The 21,094-nt window shown below is 32.7% G+C and overlaps 1 protein-coding gene across 1 annotated transcript; it reads right to left on the reverse strand.

Moving 5' to 3' along the window:
- Positions 1-8,395: 8,395 nt before the first annotated feature.
- Positions 8,396-9,397, reverse strand: LOC145575726 (protein FAR1-RELATED SEQUENCE 5-like). The gene is made up of 3 exons (XM_081633541.1): positions 9,152-9,397; positions 8,762-8,922; positions 8,396-8,666 (listed from the first exon to the last, which is right to left on the reverse strand). Exons 1-3 carry the CDS (start codon positions 9,395-9,397, stop codon positions 8,396-8,398), a joined length of 678 nt encoding a protein of 225 aa, XP_081489667.1.
- Between the last annotated feature and the right edge of the window lie 11,697 nt (positions 9,398-21,094).

Consider the following 21,094-nt stretch of genomic DNA (forward strand, 5'->3'; position numbering starts at 1 on the left):
ATTATTATTTTCTAAAAAGGGGTATTTTAGTAATTTAACTTACTATTTAAATCTTGGAGGCAAAACGATATTTGAATTTTGGCACCAAAAGTATTTTAAAAAGAAATTATTATTTTGGATAAGATTTATTATCCATTATCCATTTTTAAAAATCGGATTATTTATATATTTTGGATATTTTAATTAAGGCAAAAGCTATATTTTATTATTATTTTAATAAGTTCAAAAATCCCATTTATTTGGCTAATAAATTTCGGAATATCTGATTTTATTAGTTAAATTATTTGGTGAATATTTGGTATTTTATTATTTAATTATTTATTACAATAAATATTATTTACACAATTATTTTAAATCCTTAAAACTAGCAAAATAATTTCCTAAAGTACTAAATAGGAGGGCCGAAAATATGAGCTTAGGAAAGCTCAAAAATTTCGGCCATCCCATATAGATTTTGGGAAAAATATTTTGGTAATTTGTATTTTTAATTATCTCCTTAAAATCTCCTATTTTCCTTAAATCTAATTCTCCATCTTTTTAATATCCAATCATTATATTTTCTTGCCATCCATTCTTCTTAATTATTCCCCAAGTAATTCCAATTTCCTTAATATTTTTTCATGACAAACATACCTTCCATATTCAATTATACACAATCTCTTTAATATCAAAACTTTCCTTAATTCTTTTACTCACTTCTCCAAGTAATCCCTTAAACCATACTTGCATAATTCTTCCCACTTTCTCTTGCTATAATTCTTGCATGAGCTAGCTTATAAATACCCCTCCATACCTCTCACATTCTTCACACCAATTCTCTTCTTTTTACACAAATCATCCCGTTTACCTTTAAAGTCAATTTTCGGGCACTTCTGGTCAGTTTTGGGGTATTGTTGTTTCACAGAAGATTGTTCCTCTCAAAAAATCCTTGAGGTTAGGCTCAAGAATCACCCAATTCAGAGTTATATCAAAGGAGTTATAGCCTCTGCAAGTTCTGCCTATTCTTTCCAACGAAAATCCAATTCTTCTCTTTTCCTTGGTTTCTTATCTTTTCTTCTTCTCTTCTCTCATTCAATTATTATTATTATGGGGGATTTATAAAAATTATTATGAGTAGTTTTAATTATATAAAATTAGATTTTTAATGATGTTTATGAAAATTAATTTAAAAGGTTCATGTACATATAGTTGGGGGGTTTTTAATTTCATTGTTGTGATTATTTGTTAACCTTATATTACTTAAGGTTATATTTATTTGTAGGGTGTTTTTGATCAAGCTACTTGAGAGTTCTTTTGAAGTGTTTTTGGCTAAGCGAGGATCAAGGTACGTTAGGTGGCTAGATACCTTGAAAGTGATCGATTTGAATGAACATGTTTGAATGATTTATGTTGCTTGAATTAAATTGAATTGAATTATGGTTTATGAAATAAAAGTATGTTTAAAAGATTGGTTTTAATAATTAAATTGGAGTATTGATTTTTATAACATGTTTGATTAATTAATTTATTATTCATGTTTAAAAAGGACTGGTTATGAAAGCATGTTGGATTTAAAAAAAAAAAAGGGAGTTTGAATTATTATTATTAAAGGTTGGAATTATTGGATTTAAAGAGGATTTATTTAATCATTGAATTAAATTTATTATTTATGCTTTATAAGCATGTTAGTAATCCCACTATGCGGATTTGGTATATTGATAAGGCCTTGGACTTTGTATGACCGGGTCTTTCCTCAAAAATAGCCTTGTAACATAAGGAAACTAGCTTGGGGGGTGTGCACACTTGGGAGAGGAACTGGTTAAATTGGTTTTAAAATAATTGGAATTGGTTTTATTGATTATTGGGATTTGAATATTGAGAATTGGTTTTGAATCATGAGTTTAGAATTATTGGATTAATTATTGGAATTAATTTTAAAAGCATGTTTACAAATAAATTGAATTTACATTATCTTGAACTTACCGTACTTAGCATATTTTGCTAACCCGTATTTCTTATTTGTTTTGGTTTGCCCTGTTTACCGTAATGGTAAGCAGTGTTGCTTATTTTCAGGTTGAAATCCATAATTGATGCATTGGAGTCTCGGGATTGGTTTCACTCAGTTAGGAATTGTGGTCCTTGTATCTATTTTTGAGTACTTATAACATTGGTTTCTATTTATAGTTATTATTAATAAAGAAGAGTTTTGAAATTTCCGCTGCAAAGTATTGTTTTGTTAGTAAGTTGAGTAGCCTTGCGTAACCACGCGGCGGTAATACGCCTAAGTCTATCTCTACGGTATAATTATACGTATTATACTAGTATTTCCGTAGAGGGAGATTTGGGGGTGTTACAGTGTTTGCTCCATTCACGGAAATATGTTGTACCGAGTCATCTCCGCCAAAGTAGTAAAGTCCATCTTGCCTAATTCCCGTTCTAATCAGCATCCCCGTTTGGTCCTGTATAGCACACAAAGAAGAGTTAAATTTTACATTACAATTTAAATCTTCAATTAATTGTGAAACCGAAAGCAAGTTGCAACTCAATTGCGGAACATATAACACATGTTTAAAAGTAATTGAGGTCGACAGACGAATCAACCCCTCCTTTTTGGCAATCACGATTCCACCATTAGGAAGACCAACAGAGATGTGCATAATGTCGGTTACATCAAATAACCAATTCTCATTGCCGGTGACATGATGCGTTGCGCCAGTATCAATAATCCATCTATCGGTATTAAACTTACCATTCAAACGGTTGTCGGGAACTTTTGTGTTACAAAAAAAAACCCGCAATTACTTTCCACTAATCAGGGGTAAATACTTGATTAGAGGAGTTCGACTCCAAGGCACTACCACTGCTCGAACCTCCTACATTGTTGCTGGTTGCTGCATTGGCGCTAACTGAGCCACGCCTCCTGCCAGATGTGTTCCCCCTCCGCGGCCTGCTCCGTCGGACTTGGGGTGATCAAACCAGCCCTCTGGATACCCATGGAGCTCATAACAGCCACTGACATCGTGGTCACGTTTCTTGTAGTGCGTGCACACCAGTTTACTCCAACAACTCGAGGCTTCATGACCAGGTCTCTGACACTTGGTGCACACAGGACTGTCAGCCCCTCTGCCACGGCCACGACCAGTCCTTGTGGCGGCTTTAAGAGCAAACCCCATAGCTTTAGTGTTCTTCTCATCAGGGAGATCTTTAGCAAGGCGAAATCTCTTATCTTGAATAACCAATTGATACGCTCTGTCAATTGAAGGCAGGGGATCCTAGGAAAGAATATTTGCACGTAATTGGGCATAATATCCAGAATATAACCCCAGTAAAAATTCATGGAGCTTAGCCATCTCTCGTCTTTGAGCATGTAATTCGCCCACTATGCAGTTCGAACAGCAGGAACAGGAGATAATTGGTTCATGCCGAAAGAGTTCCTCCCATAAGGCGTTCAATTGGCCATAATAGGTAGAAACGGACATGGATTTCGTCTGCTCGCAGCGCGCTATAGAGGATTTCAATTGATGAATCCGTGGACCATTAACCAAAGCAAAATGTTGTTGGAGATGATCCCAGAGTTTCTTGGCGTCCTGATATTTTTTCAAGGTAGACTTAACCTCTAGATCGATTGTATTCGTGATCCATGAAACTAACATTGCATTAATGGTGTTCCAATCTGACTGAGTACAAGGAGCAATCAGACCTGTTATAGTACCATCCAAGAATTCATATTTTCGGCGAGCCTCCAATGCCATACGAATATCGACAGCCCAATCGTCATAGTTGTCACCCTTTAAGCGTGTCGGGGTAATAAAGTCACCTGGTCTATCTTGTGATCCTAGGTAAAACGGGGAGTTTGATTCAATTTTTGTTGGTGGCGGAGGAGGTGGTGGCGGTGTATCACCTTCCATGGCTATAGCTTATACTGTGTTCAAGAAAAAAAATTTGGTTGTGATACCATGAGAAATAATAATCAAGAATAATTGTGTGTGTTTCATTCATGGCTCTTGGCCGAAATATATAACCGAGTACAAGATAATCATGGCAAGAATATTTAGAATATTATCTACTTAACATATAACTTATCTTTGGCAACTAAGAATCCTAACCAAAACATATCTTTCCATATATTGTAACAGGTTACAATGTGCTTGGGATCCCAATTGCAGCCGGGGCCTTGAACCCTTCACTTAGGTTCCGGGTACCACCAAGGATTGCTGGAGCTGCTATGGCTGCGTCATCAGTCAGTGTTGTTTGTTGGACTCTCTTGTTGAAGAATTATAAAAGACCAAAGAAGTTAGACACTCTTCAAGTCAGGGGAATAAGGGTGGAATGATATGATATCATAGGTGTAGACACCTAAAAATGTCTCCCCAAAACCAGACCCGATGATGAATAACCTTTCATCGCCATTATTGGTCGGGTTGAGTATTTAATTTTTGGAGTGCCTAAATCTATGTTTAATTCAATACATTTCATAAACCAACTCAATTCTTAGCCCATTTCCCCAAACCATTACTTATTTTTCTCTTTTCGTGTCCACATCACAAAACCGAGTTGATATGATTTCGTGGCTATATAATTTTGCAAATTTTAAGCTGTATCATGGTGCACCTAGAAATAGGTGCACCACATTTATACTTTTGAACATTTAGTAAAAAAATATGAACAATTAAAAATTTTGAACATGTAGTAAAAACATCTGAACATCACAAAATTTGAACATTTAGTTAAAAAATCTGAACAATCGCAATGCATTACGCCTATACATTTGAACATTTAGTAAAAAAATCTAAACAATCACGAGTTTTGAACATTTAGTAAAAAAAAAATCTGAACATCGCAAATTTTGAACATTTAGTAAAAAAATCTGAACAGTCGCAATGCACCACGCCTATACTTTTGAACATTTAGTAAAAAAATATGAACAATAACAAATTTTGAACATTTAATAAAAAAAATATGAACAATCGCAAATTTTGAATTATTACGAGTCTTAGTAAAAAAAATCTTAACGATCGCAAATTTTGAATTATTACGAGTCAGACAGACTCGTAATAATTCAATAGTTTTTTGTAAAATAAACTGAACATTTATTATATACAAAATGAACATCTCTTTATAAATATGAACATAAAAATTGCATGTTTATGTTCATTTTTTGTGACGTGTTAATATTTTTTTACTAAATGTTCATTTTTTGTAAAATGTTCATTTTTTTTTTACTAAATGTTCAAAAGTTTAGACATGGTACACCCATTTCTAGGTGCACCATGGTGCACATAATACTAATTGATATAATTTTGATCCAAATATTATTTGGTTGGATAGGCCTTTCAATAAGCTTTCCAACGGTATATTATAAGCCCAATTCCGATTTAAAACGAAGAAGATATGAGCAAAACACTAAACTCAACCCAAAACTGACACCCTTTCACTAAAACGGCCATATTGTAAAATATACAAATGATTTTTTCCTGATTCTAATTGGGTTGGAAAGTAAACTTGATAAGCTTTCTAACAATATATTATATGCTTTATTCTGAGTTATGGATCAAAAGTTATCATAGTTTTAAAAACACGTAAAAATTGAAATTACCGCGCAACAGCTTAAACACCGCGTCACGGTACAAGCTGACGTGTCACGATGCCTTGTACTGTGACACGGTATTCTTCATCGTGTCACGGTGCTTTTCCGTGTCTATTCCGCGTTTTTTCTCACACGCTAAAATGAATTTGGACGCATTTTTTGGCAGAATTATACACTGTGACACGGTATGCTGTACCATGCCACGGTGGACAGTGCCGTGTCACGGTGCCCAGTACCGTGTCACAATACATACTCCGTGACACGGTGCCTAATTAGGGTTTTTCTGTGGCTCTTATCTCTTCTGGGTTTCGTGGAATTCCCTGTTCGTTTCCTCTATAATACCCCCCTCATTTCTGAAGTTTCGGGGCACAAAATCATTCTCTCTTCCTCTCTTGTACACCAAAAATCATCCTCTCTCCCTCAACACCAACAATAATTCTCTCTTCTCTCTCTCTTGCTTAAACCTAAATACTATCCACCCTATTCTTCCATAATAGTTCCCTTAAGCACTCCAAGGAGTCCATACTTGACCCGAGGTTCCGTCCTTAAACCAAGGCGTGAAAGGTATAATTAACTGAGGGTTTGGACCAAATCAACTCTAATTTTATTTAATTTAATTGTTTCAATTTGATTTATTATTTATTGAAGTTACTAACAGTTTATTCATGATGTAGCAATTCAAGGAAACGCGAAAAGTGAGTAATTAATTCACTTAATTACTCTTATTTATGGTTAAATTGCTTCCAATATTAATGTTTATTCTATTGTTATTATGATCACCATATTGCATGTTTAAAGGGAAAATGTAATTGAAAATCACGTCTAATAAGATAATTTGGACAACCGGTTTAGGTTCATTTTTAATCTTGTTATTAAATCAAGTGATCACAAATATTTTAGAATTATGCCTTTGGAATGCTTTTCACAATAATAATCGAGTAGAGGCCAATACGGGCGAATGTGACTCCATGACTCACTCCGTACCATCAATCCCGGATCCTCCTTTCGTGGTTCCAAACTATATGGAGTTAGTAATCTCATGGATTATGAATGGGGTACTCGGTGTAACCTTCACAGGTCAATCGTTGTTGCCTTCGTAATCCCTTAATTGTGGTTGCCTTTTATGATCAGTGAACGATTTACAAGTTCGTTAAAAACTTGTTGGTAGCTCCCTACTTTCCTTGTCTCTAATCGTTGTCCCTAATTGTATATGTCAATACCCACCTCCTAAGAGTGCCAAGCATATTCCCACGTACATGCTTAACGTAGGCGCGCTTCGAACGACGCCTACAATAGAATTGTGAATCTGTCAAATGTGTAGATATCATATATTGGTGCAGCTGAGTTGTGATTTGTGTTCATGCAAAAATGTATATATGTTTGTGATGGAAACTTTTGTGGTATATTAATTTGGTTGCTTTCCCTCAAAAGAAAAAAAAAACAAAAAACAAAAAAATTGCTGGAGTGATATCAGTTTAGATTTTTATTACATCAACTTGTTACAATTTATCAAAAAATAAATCACAATATTTTTTTTCATTTTTGAAACTCCCTTTGAACTCTTTGAACTCTTTTTGTTACATTTTTGAAACTCCCTTTGAACTCTTTTTTTTCCAGGACTTGATCTTTTGTCCTTTCAACTTGTTGCATATTTTTTCTTGTGTGCTTTTAAGCCTAGTATTTCTTTGTCCTTTCTTCCTTCTCTTTATTGGGTCTTTCACTTCTTGTTGATTTTCATTCACAGCTTCACTTTCAGCAGGTTTTTCAATTGGAACTTGCTCTAACAAATTACCACCTTCTTGATTCTCAACAGCTTCACCTTCTTGATTCTTAACAGATTCTTGCACAACATTTTCATCATCTTGTTTCAATAACAAATTAATCCTAGTTGTACACTCATCAATAGACTCCTCAATAACATTTCTAGCCCTCATATCATATTGCGCACGGTCAACAATACGTATGAAGGTCCTAATGTTATGTAATCTCCAAACATTCGGAGGAGTAGTACCTTCATGAGCCACAGCATTATCATCAATCCTAGTGCACATTGCACCTTTTTTCCATCTCTTCACAATATATCTCGATGGAATGTAGGTGATATTGTTCAAATATAAAACACTAAGGGAATACTTACAAAATAGCCCAACTTCACCAAAATACTTAATTACATGCAAGTGCAATCAACTGTAACCATGGACTCATCAAAACCAACTTTATGCTTTATTAAATCCTTCATAGGATGACCAACATGATATTCATATAGAGGAGACTGCATTGCAATAACATTAGCAATGCAAGGTACACCACTAATGAAATTATCTTCAAACATTAGGTACAATGCAATAGTGTAAATCTTTCTTGCATGCTCCATTAACCCAATATCTGCCCAAACTAAATGACGATTACCAGTGATGATACCATACTATTATAGTCATGATTGCCTTCTTTACCCCTCCACTCATCAGCAACCTCAATGAAAGAGTTATAAAAATCACAAAGACCATGAGTATTATGAAGCCTACGTGAAACGGACTTGTTTGTTGTTTCACTCCTTTGAGAAGACAAAATACCTCCACTAAAGTAGTCCTTAGATTACGCAGGGCAACACATCTCTTTAATGTTATACAGATTCATAATCCATTTGTTGTCTTGACATTGAAATTTGTATCAATATACTTTAGTACAATATCAAAAAGGTCAGTAAACCATTTTTTTTTGTCTGAGTCCTTTGATGTTTTTCTTTGCATTCTCATTGATATGCCAAGTACATAAATGATGACGACTATTGGGAAATACTATCCTAATTGCTTTAGCCATTGCCATAGCTTAATCAGTCATTATAGTAATCGGATGTTTGTCTCCCATGGATCTCAAAAATGTATTGAATAACCACACAAAGGAATCCCACTTTTCATTAATCAAAAACCCAACACCAAACATAACGTTGTTATTATGATGATTCATGCCCACAAATGGACCACATATCGTAGCATATTTGTTTATACGATATGTAGTATCATGAACCAACAAATCTCCAAAAGCATCATAATCAACTTTCATCTTATTATCACGAAAAAGAAAGATTGCAAATGACCCTCTTCATCGACATCAAAAGCATAATAAAAGTCATACTCATTAGATTTTCGGTGCTTGAAATAACTGAGTAGTCACTTTGTATCACAACCATCAAACTTTGATCTATTATTAGCACCTAAAACATTATATGCATCACTATAAAGAAACCCAAGATTGGCCTCCCCACCTACTTGATTCTTTAAAACACGGATTGCATTTGCCACGCTAGTACCATTTTCAGTTAAACTATTAAGCATTCCAACTTGTTCCTCAGAAACCTACAACACAATAATGTTCTTTTAATTAATATATGATGTTCATTATGAAATAATAAAATGTTCTTTACTATCAATAAATCAGTTATCATGTTCTTTTTAAAAACATGTGATGGACATTATGAAATACTACAATGTTCTTTTTACTTTGAATTAATCTGATATTTTCACATCAAATAAACACACGACATTCATCAATTATCCATATAATTATGACATAATGATCACATACCTTCCTATGTGTCCTAATCATATGCCTCTTAGAAATTGGAACTCTACTATGATTATGCACCATATGATGTTTAGCCACAATAAACAATCCAGATTCCTTGTCAACATCAAACTGAATAAAAGCTTTACATCCTGTTCGAAAGTCTCTTTTCTGGTAAACTTTAGGTTCTTCGCCAAACTTCTTCAATCTCTTAAAATCTTCATAACAGCAAGTAATATAAATAAAGTAGGCATTTTTCGAAAACATTTAAAGCGCCACGTAAGCAAAGGTATTATTTAGATTAATTAAAAATTAGATTTATATTTTATTTTAGAATTAAAAAATTCACTCGCCGTAAGCAAAAGTGACGAATGAGATTTAAAATTTTTTCTAAGTAGGTAAAAATGAAGAACAGTGATTTATAAATATTTAAATTACTTTAAAATAAAAAATTATCCTTTTTTTTTTTAAAGATGATCTTTTGATGTTAGGATTTGAATTTTAAAAAAAAACTATAAATTATACAAGTATTATATACAAACAGTTTATAAAAATATTTGAAAAAAGAAAAAATAAGTTCAATTTATTTAATGTTGTAAGTAAACGTTCAATCAAAATTCCTTTGTTTTTAAAAAAAACATATTAAAAGAAAAATAAAATTATTAATAATTAACCAATATTCTTCAAAAAAAAAAAGCAATAACATTCAATTTTTTTTTAAGACAACAATAACGTTCAATTTTTTTTCAAAAAAAAAAAATTAATAATAACGTTCAATTCATATCAATATTCTTCAAAAAAAAAAAACCAATAATGTTCAATTTTTATCTTATCTATCAACCCATATCATGATAAGATTAAAAAATTTACAAGAGATTTATTTGCTACTCCACATATATATAAAATAGGATGATATTAAAGATTTGTATACATCCTCTCAAAGATATAGTTTTTTTTTTTTTCTATTATAAATAGACACTATATATATATATATATACTACACACACAACCAATCTACTACACTATATTGGAGCTTCAATTCATTAAAACTATATAATGCAAAAATACAAACATGTGAATGATATTTATCTACTCTTTTTTCATGGTGTAATTGTTTTTTTTTTTTTTTCAAGTCTAATTCGTTGATTAACAAAAAATATTGGAAAAAAATGTAAGTATATCAAGGATTTCTTATGGTAAACAAAAAACATTGATTGTTATTCATTATTTTCTAAGATGTATGTTTTGTTTTATTTTACCTGATCTAATTGTGTTACTTATCGTATTAAATTTTGTTAAACAACAGCTTAATTATAATTTTATACGTAGTACTATTTATTCTAAATTTGAAGGGATTATGTCCCTGCGCCAATTGAAGGAAATTTCGTCAAGCACTTATAAATCCAAAAGAGAATGTGTGGATAGAAAAAGTAAGTCTACAACTATAATGTTACAATAGAAGGAAAAAAAATTAAAGATTGTAATAGAAGTCTCTAATTATTTTGATTTGTATATTATAGTTTTTGGTAGAATATATGTATTATTATTTTAAAAATCATTTTCGTAGCATATACCTCTGTTATTCAAGACTTATGGAAATGAAATTTCATTATAAGGATTAATTTTATTAAATTAGATTATTTCAGTAATGCAATATATTTTTCATTTAACTATTTAAAAATTTATAAAGTCATATCAGACAAAAAAACTAAAAAACTTTGAATAGTTATTAGAATTTAAATTTTATTATAAAAATATCTTTTAACATTATATTAAATATTTTATTCTAATATCTATCATATTATAAATTTTTTTTATTATACATTCAATTTTCAAGATTATCTAAATCAACAAACAAAAAGAGAATCATAAAAAAATAAAAATAAAGATATAAAAATTACTACTACAAACAAATACCACGTATTAAACAAATCAAAAAGTTTTGTTTTTTAATCGTATATATGATATTGATAATCATTTTTTTTTACGGGGGGTCATCTTGTTTATATTGTGATTGGATGTTGCTAAATCTTAACCCAATTAAAACAATCAATATAGTCGTATTTCATATGGATTGCTTATTTTAACAAAATTTTCATATCCTTCTCTCCTATTCTCCTAAATGTGTATACATTTGATTTAGCATTTGTATATTTAATGATTATTGTTAACGGTTAACAGCTTAGTTTGAAAATAAAATTATATTATATTTAGATTAGATAAATAAAACAAAACATACATCTTAGAAAATAATGAATAATAATCAATTTTTTTGTTTACCATAAGAAAGCTTTGATATTTTTAAGGTACCAAGAAAGATAAATTATGTGTTTCAAGATTATTATATGAATAACTCCTGCAAAATAATATGAGTATATTAATAAGGTTTTAACCATATGCTTTGAATGATATATCAACAATAATATCTTTCAAAAAAATATATCAACAATAATTTATAAAATAACTAGCAAATTTTGAGTGAGCTATCAGCATTAATTTATAAGATATATTTTGAGTGATATATTAACATTATTTTATTATAAGATAACTATTCTTGAAAAAAAACAAGTATAAGATAATACATAGAGTATTATGATAATTAATTATTACAAATAATAATTGTAAAATATTCAATGTTAATTTGATTATTAATACCGAGTCTAATATATAATTGTACAGTAAGTGGATGAGGAGCTTCCAAAACCTCAACCAAGCCTCCTCAGTCACTCCACCTAAAAACTACTCCCTCCTTTTCCTTTAATTCAAAAAAAAAAAAAAAAAAATAAATAAATAAAGGAATATACATAGAATACACCCAACTAATCATCTACTAACTACAAGTAAATATAAAATGTGGGTATTGAACTTTGCCCTTTGTTGCAGATTGGGTACTCAACTTTGCTTTGTTGCAAGTTGGGTACTGAACTTGGGTACTGCTGGAGAGATAACATGTAACAACCGGTTACCAAGCATAGAAGGATAAAATATTTTAAAAAGCAAAAATCCTTTAGTTACAGGAATGTCAAAGCTAAATAAATTAGCCGTTACACATTGAAGCTGCAGTGCATTAATAAAACAATTTGAACTTGGGAATATTGGCAGCAATTTTGTTTTTTCACCCAAAAAATTAGATCAGTTTCTTCAAAAAAGCAAGTCCACTTTAGTAAATTTGCAAACAGGTAATAAAATTTTTTGTTGTACTTCTGACATAGGGAACAAGATGTTAACTTAATTAAATAAGCTAACTGCAGATAAATTCCATTTGATTTTCTTGACACTTTAAGAGAGCTCAAGGTGTGAAAATTCATGGCATAGCTAAAGAAGATCGAAGCCAATTTGTGAATTTCTCTGTAAATAGTCTGCTCACCCCCCAAAAAAAAAAAACTAAATAAGTAAATAAATTTGTTATCATCTCTAGATTGCAGCATTTTTTTTGTGATTGTAAAGTGTTGGAATAAAGAAAGGGAATTCAAGGCGTTACTTCCCACTCTTAATTTCTTGATTAATTCTCATAACACCTCATTTAAGTGAAAGTTTAAGGTGATTAATCACCACTGTTATACTCTTGTGTAACTCTTAAACCCCCCCTTTTTATGAGGGTGTTTAAGGCGATTAATTACCACCATCATTCCGATTATTCACCTCCTTTGATGTTTGCTGAGATTCTTCTTCTATGTTTTCTATAAATAGAAGAAGTCTTTATTATGTTTTATACACTTAAGAAATACATATCAAACACAAGCTAAACACATACTCTATATTGGGCATAAGTTACTTGGCTCCAACCTTTCCACCCAAAAGTGCCTTTGAGTGGAAGTGGTGTGTTAACCTTAGGGAACGTGCCGACGAATACAATTGAGCACCCCGGTTGCGTCGGAATTTCATTTTCAAGTTAGTGAATTTGCTTCACGACACACCATACTCACACTTTTTATGAGATCACTTTTTCGGTCTTGCTTAATATTTTTATACTATTTATAATAGACTACTCCTTTATTTACAACAATTTGAAAGCGAAATTATGTCTATTACTAATAGTATTGTGAAGTCTCTTCCCGACCTCTCTAAGTTGGAACCTCTTGATGGTAACAACTATAAGAGGTGGTCACAAAAGTTACTAATCTTTTTTGAACAAGTGGAAATAGATTATTTCTTGAATGAAGATGTCATTGAAATATTGGAAAAGGCAGAAGAAGCTTCCAAAACCGCAACGGATCCCATTCCGGCGGCCAACACGGAAGCTTTGAAGAAAAAGGAAAAGGACAACAAGCTTGTTCGTGGTCACCTCCTCAACCATATGAACAATACTTTGTTTGATTTGTTTGTCAATTTCAGGTCAAGCAAGGCCATTTGGGACTCTTTGGAGAAAAAGTATGGAGCGGATGATGTCGGGAAAAAGAAGTACGTGGTGGGCAAATGGCTCAATTTCAAGATGGATGATGAGAAGCCTATCATGTCTCAAGTCCATGAATATGAGAATATGGTGACCGAAATTCTTGGTGAAGGCATGAAGATGTGTGAGACTCTTCAAGCCAATGTCCTCTTGGAGAAATTCCCTCCCTCTTGGAATGACTACCGGAATTCTTTAAAGCACAAGAAGAAGGATATGAACCTTCAAGAGCTCATTAGTCACATGAGAACCGAAGAGGCTAATCGCCTTAAGGATAAGTTTGAGAATTTATCTCTTAATTCTTATAAAGCTAATCTTGTTGAGTCTTCTTTGAATGTGTCTAAAAACAGGAAAATTCTAAGAAGAAGGGAAACAACAAGTCCAAAAACAACTTCACTCCAAACAATAAAATCCAAAAGCCAAAAGGTGCTTGCTATGTATGTGGAATCATTGGACACAAAGCATACCAATGTAACCGAAGGCATGGATCAAAGAAAAATGACCACACCTCCCAATCTAATGTTGTTGAAAAGGAAGAAATTATAGCGGCGGTGGTGGTGGAAGCCAACTTGGTTGAGAGCAAAGTGGAGTGGATTTTGGACACCGGAGCATCTAGGCACTTTTGTGCTAATTAGGCCTTGATGACCGAGTTTGAAGATATTACCGACGGTGATCATGTCTACATGGGCAATAGTAGTACCGTCGAAGTCCTTGGCAAAGGAAAGGGCCCTCTCAAACTTACCTCCGGGAAAACTTTATTTTTAAATAATGTGTTGTATGGTCCCTTCTCTTAGGAGAAATCTTGTTTCGGGAGCCCTTCTCAACAAAGCCGGCCTAAAACTTGTTTTGAGGCCGACAAGATGGTAATGACTAAGAATGGAGACTTTGTTGGGAAAGGTTACCTCAATAATGGCTTGTTTGTTTTGAATGTTATGAATGAGAATGAAAGTACTTCTTTTGCTTATATTGTTGAGTCTTTGGATGTTTGGCACAATCGTTTGGGTCACCTAAATTCCTCTTATTTGAAAAAGTTAAAGGACATGAATTTGATTAATTTTTCAATGGATGACAAACTTGACAAATGCCAAATTTGTGTTGAGGCCAAACATACTAAGAAACCATTTAAGCAAGTGGTCTCAAGAAGTACAACATTACTTGAATTGATTCATTCGGATTTAGCGGACTTTAAAAAATGCACTAGTAGGGGGGGGGGGTAAAAATTATTATATTACTTTTGTTGTTGACTTTTCTCGTTATACCAAAGTTTATTTGCTTAAAACAAAAGATGAAGCCGAAAGTGCATTTTTAAAGTATAAAGCCGAAGTTGAAAATCAATTGGACCTTAAAATCAAAAGAGTTAGAACCGATAGAGGTGGTGAACATGGAAAAGATTCTTTAAAAGATTTTTGTGAGGCCAATGGCATCATACATGAAACTATTCCACCCTACACACCCCAATCAAATGGTATTGCCGAAAGAAAAAATAAATCTTTGAAAGAGACTATGAATGTCGTGCTTCTTAGTTTCGATTTACCCGATAACTTTTGGGGAGAGGCGGTTCTTTCCGCTTGTTATGCACTCAATAGAGTGCCCCATAAGAAGTTGGATAAAACCCCCTATGAACTTTGGAAGGGATATAGTCCAAATTTTAAAATTTTGAAAGTGTGGGGGTGTTTGGCTAAGGTGGCTTTTCCGGATTTTAAAAAATCCACTATCGGGTCTAAAACTTTTGATTGTGTGTTCATTGGATATGCTCATAATAGTGCAGCATATAGGTTCATGTTATTAAGTGATAGAACAATTTGTGAAGCTAGAGATGTAGTATTTTTTGAGCATATTTTTCCTATGAACAAGTCCTTGTCTTCTAATGTTGATATGCATGCTAGTAAGTCAAGTATGAATGTGCCCCTTGTTGATTCTATGTCTAGTTCTAGTCTCCCCTCTTCCTCTACCAAAGTGGTAGAAGTTGAACGTAGGAGAAGTAAGAGACCTAGAGTAGAGTCATCCTTTGGATCGGATTTTTTGACTTCTTTTGTTGTAGAAGACTTTGATTTGGATTATTTAAGTGAGCATGTTGTGTCTTTGTTTCTTTTAGAAGAAGACCCTAAGACTTATGATGAGGCAATGAAGTCCATAGATGCTAGTTTTTGGAAAGAGGCCATTAAAAGTGAACTTGATTCAATCATGACCAATCGTACTTGGGATCTTTGTGACTTGCCTAAGGGTTCTAAACCTATAAATTGTAAGTGGATTTTCAAGAAGAAACTTAGACCGGATGGGACATAGAAAAATTCAAGGCTAGACTTGTCATTAGAGGTTTCACCCAAAAGGAAGATATAGATTTCTTTGACACCTATTCTCCCGTGACTAAGAGTGTCACCATTAGAACCTTGGTAGCCCTTGCGGAAATTCATGACTTAGTGGTTCACCAAATGGATGTCAAAACGGCTTTTCTTAATGGAGACCTTGATGAAGAAATTTATATAACTCAACCGGAGGGTTTTGTGGTGAAGGGACAAGAAAACAAAGTGTGTAAGATTAGAAAGTCTCTTTATGGTCTTAAGCAAGCTCCTAAGCAATGGTTTGAAAAGTTTGATAGTACTCTTAGGAGTTGTGGCTATATGGCTAATTCTTTGGATTCTTGTTTGTATTATGGACTTTGGATCATCGTGTGTTATAATTTGTTTTTATGTTGATGATAAATACTAATCTTGGTGTTGTGAATGATGCTAAGGCTTTGCTTTCTACTAAGTTTGAAATGAAGGACATGGGAGAAGCCGATGTAATCCTTGGAATTCTTCTAAGGAAAACAAGAAATGGTTTTTCCATGAGCCAATCTCACTATATAGAAAAAATTCTCAAGAAGTTTGATTCTTTTGATGTAGTGCCTTGCAATACCCCATATAATCCCAACATGAAGCTTGAGAAAAACAAGGGTCCTAGTGTATCCCAAGAGCTCTATGCAAAGGTAATTGGTAGTGTGATGTTTCTAATGAATTGTACACAACCCGACATTGCCTATGCGGTAAGTAGACTTAGTAGATATACTCACAATCCAAGTCAAAGCCATTGGGTTGCACTTCGTTGGCTACTAAGGTATCTTAAAGGTACTATGAATGAATGTTTACATTTTTATCACTTTCCTAATGTTTTAGAAGGATATTGTGATGCAAATTGGGTAACCGATAATGATGAAATTTCCTCAACTAGTGGCTATGTCTTTATTTTGGGTGGAGGTGCTATTTCATGGAAGTCCTCAAAACAACCATGTTTAGCTCGCTCCACCATGGAATCTGAAATTATTGCTCTTGAGTTGGCAGGTCATGAAGCGGAATGGCTTAGGAACCTCCTAGTCGACATACCATTGTGGGGGAAGAGTTCATCACCGGTGTCCATAAGTTGTGATTCTCAAGCGGCAATTGGAGTGGCTAATAATAGCAACTACAATGGCAAAAAGAGACATTCATATGAGACACAAAGTGTTGAGGCAATTTCTCGAGAATGGAGTGATTGCATTGGACTATGTGACGTCCGAAAAGAACTTTGCAGATCCTTTGACGAAAGGATTAGAAAGAAAGTAAGTTGGTGAATCATCGGGGGGAATAGGACTCAAGTCATTTGATACATTACAGTTGTCCTAATTCCTATGGTGATTGTGTTTGTAATGTTTTGACTTTGTTTGTGAGGTTGAGTTGTTTAACTTTTAATGGGTCCTTGTGCTATTGAGACGCACACTAAAGGACTCACCTATGTGGTTGTGAAGACTAGCCTTCTTCCATGAAACTTTGGCCGGTTTTCTAGAGCCTCCACTAAACCTAAGGTGAATGTGCTTGGCTATAAATAAGTACATCTCTTTGTGGAGTTCAAGTAAAATTTGGAGTGATGTATGTGATGTGAGAGTCTTGGATTAAATCTTAGAGTTTCAAGGCTAGTCCACTCTTTGATAAAGAGTCTTAAGGGTTCAAGGCTTGTCCACCCTTATACTTGTAATTTATTGCCTCATCTCACTAAGCACTAGATTTCAAATTACTTATGTAATATCTAAGTGTTAAGTATTGATCTCCTCTTATGCCCAATATGTTGCTTATCTTCTTCTTTGGTTTTTCTTCCCTTCCTTTAGTGGGGGATTGTTGGAATAAAGAAAGGGAATTCAAGGCGTTACTTCCCACTCTTAATTTCTTAATTAATTCTCATAACATCTCATTTAAGTGGAAGTTTAAGGTGATTAATCACCACTGTTATACTCTTGTGTAACTCTTAAACCCCCCCCCTTTTATGAGGGTGTTTAAGGCGATTAATTACCACCATCATTCCGATTATTCACCTCCTTTGATGTTTGCTGAGATTCTTCTTCTATGTTTTCTATAAATAGAAGAAGTCTTTATTATGTTTTATACACTTAAGAATACATATCAAACACAAGCTAAACACATACTCTATATTGGGCATAAGTTACTTGGCTCCAACCTTCCACCCAAAAGTGCCTTTGAGTGGAAGTGGTGTGTTAACCTTAGGGAACGTGCCGACGAATACAATTGAGCACCCCGGTTGCGTCGGAATTTCGTTTTCAAGTCAGTGAATTTGCTTCACGACACACCATACTCACTCTTTTTGTGAGATCACTTTTTCGGTCTTGCTTAATATTTTTATACTATTTATAATAGACTACTCCTTTATTTACAACATAAAGTTTATCTCTCAAATCTTAATCTACATGTATCCATATATCTTAGACCTTCTGATCTTGTAATTTCAGTTTTCCAGATTGGTGATAGTTTTGATTCTTCATTCAATTGCTCAAATGCTCACCAAACTGCTAGAATTACAGATTGGATAGAGGAGAGGAAAGATGAGGTGAGGAGAGGAGACGAGGAACTAAAGTCAGTAGATTGAAAACGTCAATATGAAGATGGAGAGGAAAATGGAAAAAAAATGAAGAAAAATGGAAAAGCTATCTATAGTTCTAGGATTTGATCTTAGCCAACAATATAGCTCTGCTCTATCAAACAACCAAAGATTACTTGCTATCCTTCAGCGAGTTTGCAGTTAAGCCACATTTAATTAATGGCGACCTCTATTTCTTCTCTTTACTCTAGGTTTTTTTTTCTAAAGTAATGTTAGTGATGAAGTACAACTGATGAATTACAATTGATGAAGTAGCTTTCCTTATTCGTTTAGCTAGCTCTGTTTGGGGAGAAGTGAAGCCTCGGGTGTTGTTCTACAGATTTTTTTTTCCAATTTAACTTGTTATTTACCTCTTGTAGCAAGTAAAACACCGAAAAAGTAAACTCAGGCCGGTTACAGTACCCAACTTGCAACAAACCAAAGTTGAGTACCCACTTTGCAACAATGGCCAAAGTTCAGTACCCACTTTTTATATTTACTCTACTAACTACTATCCAATCAAATTAATCTTATCTAAAACTAACTAATTATAATTTCAACGTAAAAAAAAAGGGTAATAGACTAAATGCAGTTATCTCAAGAAGTCATCATCATTCAACTCCACTTTCATTTACACTACCCAGACATACACTATTCCTTAACTACACATAAATTATGAAAGCTTAGATCACTACTATTGTATTCAATATCCATAGTTAACCACAAAAACAACAAAAAAAAAATCAACTTTAGGATAGAATACATAGAATAATACGTACATAAAAAAAGGAAAAAAAAAAAAACAAAGGCCTTACGCTTCGTAATTGTAACAGAGAAAGAGTATCATTGTCAAGGTAAGTTTTAAAACTCTATTAGATATTTCTTGGATTTTGTCATTAACCTTTGCTGAATGGTAAATCGAAGTAATTTGGTTGATATTATGATGTTAAGATTTTTAATTAATTGGTTGTCCTAAATTGGTTTAAAATGCTTTGGGGAATCGTTGTTAATATTTTGTTAGCTTAATTTTTCTAGGATTCTGGGATCTTTATGTAGTATGTTTTTGGCTTTTAGTTTATAGGATTTGCTTATCCTTCCAAGTAGAGTATTCTTCCAAGTAAAGGTAATAATATAATTTACATATATTTTAACTTGGGTTTTTCTAAGCTGTGCCCCCCAAGTTCTTCGGTTTCTAAGCTGTACTCATACATTTTCAAAGTTATAAGTTGTGCCCTCCACCTCACGATATTTTATCAACAATACCTTTTAACATCCATATCCGTTAACGAAAGTTAAGTTATTTTATCAACAATGGTGTCGTGGCGTTATAAATTTGACACGTGTCCCATTATACATTTGACACGTGTAAAAAAATAAAAAAATCAGAAAATAAAATAATAAAAAGGTTGTTGTTAACGTCAAAGGGTATTGTTAATAAAAATTAGTGAGGTTGAGGGCACAGCTTAGACGTTTGAAAAGGCATGGGCACAGTTTAGAAACTGAAGAAGATTGGGGGGATAACTTAGAAAAACCCTTTTAACTTTATTATACTTAATTATATACATATATGATATATCATGCAAGTTTCATGTTTACAGATAAAGTATAGTTGTTTTTTCTGCTCTAAATTTGTTGGGTATATGTTTCATCATTATTTCATGGTTTATTGATTTATATTTCAATTTGTTTGTGTAAGTAATCAATAATTATTTGGATTTTTTTCCACTATTATTTTAATATTTTTCCTAATAACACATACTACCCCAAAAAACTACCTATTTAATTATATAATCCAATAAATTATTTCTTTTTAGAAACACCAATGTTACAAGGAATCCATATTATTACTGCACATTTTTTTCCCTAAATTATGTGCCCTTCAATTTTTTAATTTCACCATAAGTTCCACTACTTTTATCTTTTTTAATTTCATACATTCCTTCCTCAAAAAAAAATTTCACACATTCCTATCAATAATTTAAAATGTGACATTTTATTACCTCAAAACAAAAAATGTACATCATATTTTTCTTTTCTTTTTAGTTATATTTTTTAATTTTATTTTTTTATGTTATATTTTTATTTTTTAAATCTCATCAATAGTTATAACCCGTGCATTAGCACGGGTGCATACTAGTGTATTCAATATAAGAGAATTATATAAAATTAGCAGCACATATAGACAAATCAAAAAGAACATACGATCAAATGAAAAGAACATGATCTAATATACAAAGAACATGATCTAAAGTAAAAAGAACATGATCTGGAATAAAAAGAACATGATATGTAAAAGAACATAAGATCAATATAAAACAATAAAGAACATTAGTTTTTATTAAATGAATACACGACATTAACAAAAGAACATATAGTAGGCTAAAGCTACACATACATTGAATGTATGTGGCTCCTACATACATTCAATCATGGCAGCATTTCATTGATTCTTTAGATGGGGCCCAACATCCACTTATTTTCAATTTACATTCAAATTTGAATGAAAATTCAGATGTTTGAAATTCAAATTAATTGTCATTTCCCATGCAATTAATTTAATATTATTTTTAAAAAAAAAATAAAAAAGAAAAAATCATTTCTGCAATACGAACAGCGAAGAAGAGAAAGGATGAAATGGGCGACGATGGATATCGATGGAAGATGAACAAAAAAAACTTGAAGCTGCTTCA

Source organism: Chenopodium album, chromosome 13 (assembly GCF_948465745.1).
Source record: "Chenopodium album chromosome 13, dcCheAlbu1.1, whole genome shotgun sequence".
In the NCBI taxonomy this organism is placed as follows: domain Eukaryota; kingdom Viridiplantae; phylum Streptophyta; class Magnoliopsida; order Caryophyllales; family Amaranthaceae; genus Chenopodium; species Chenopodium album.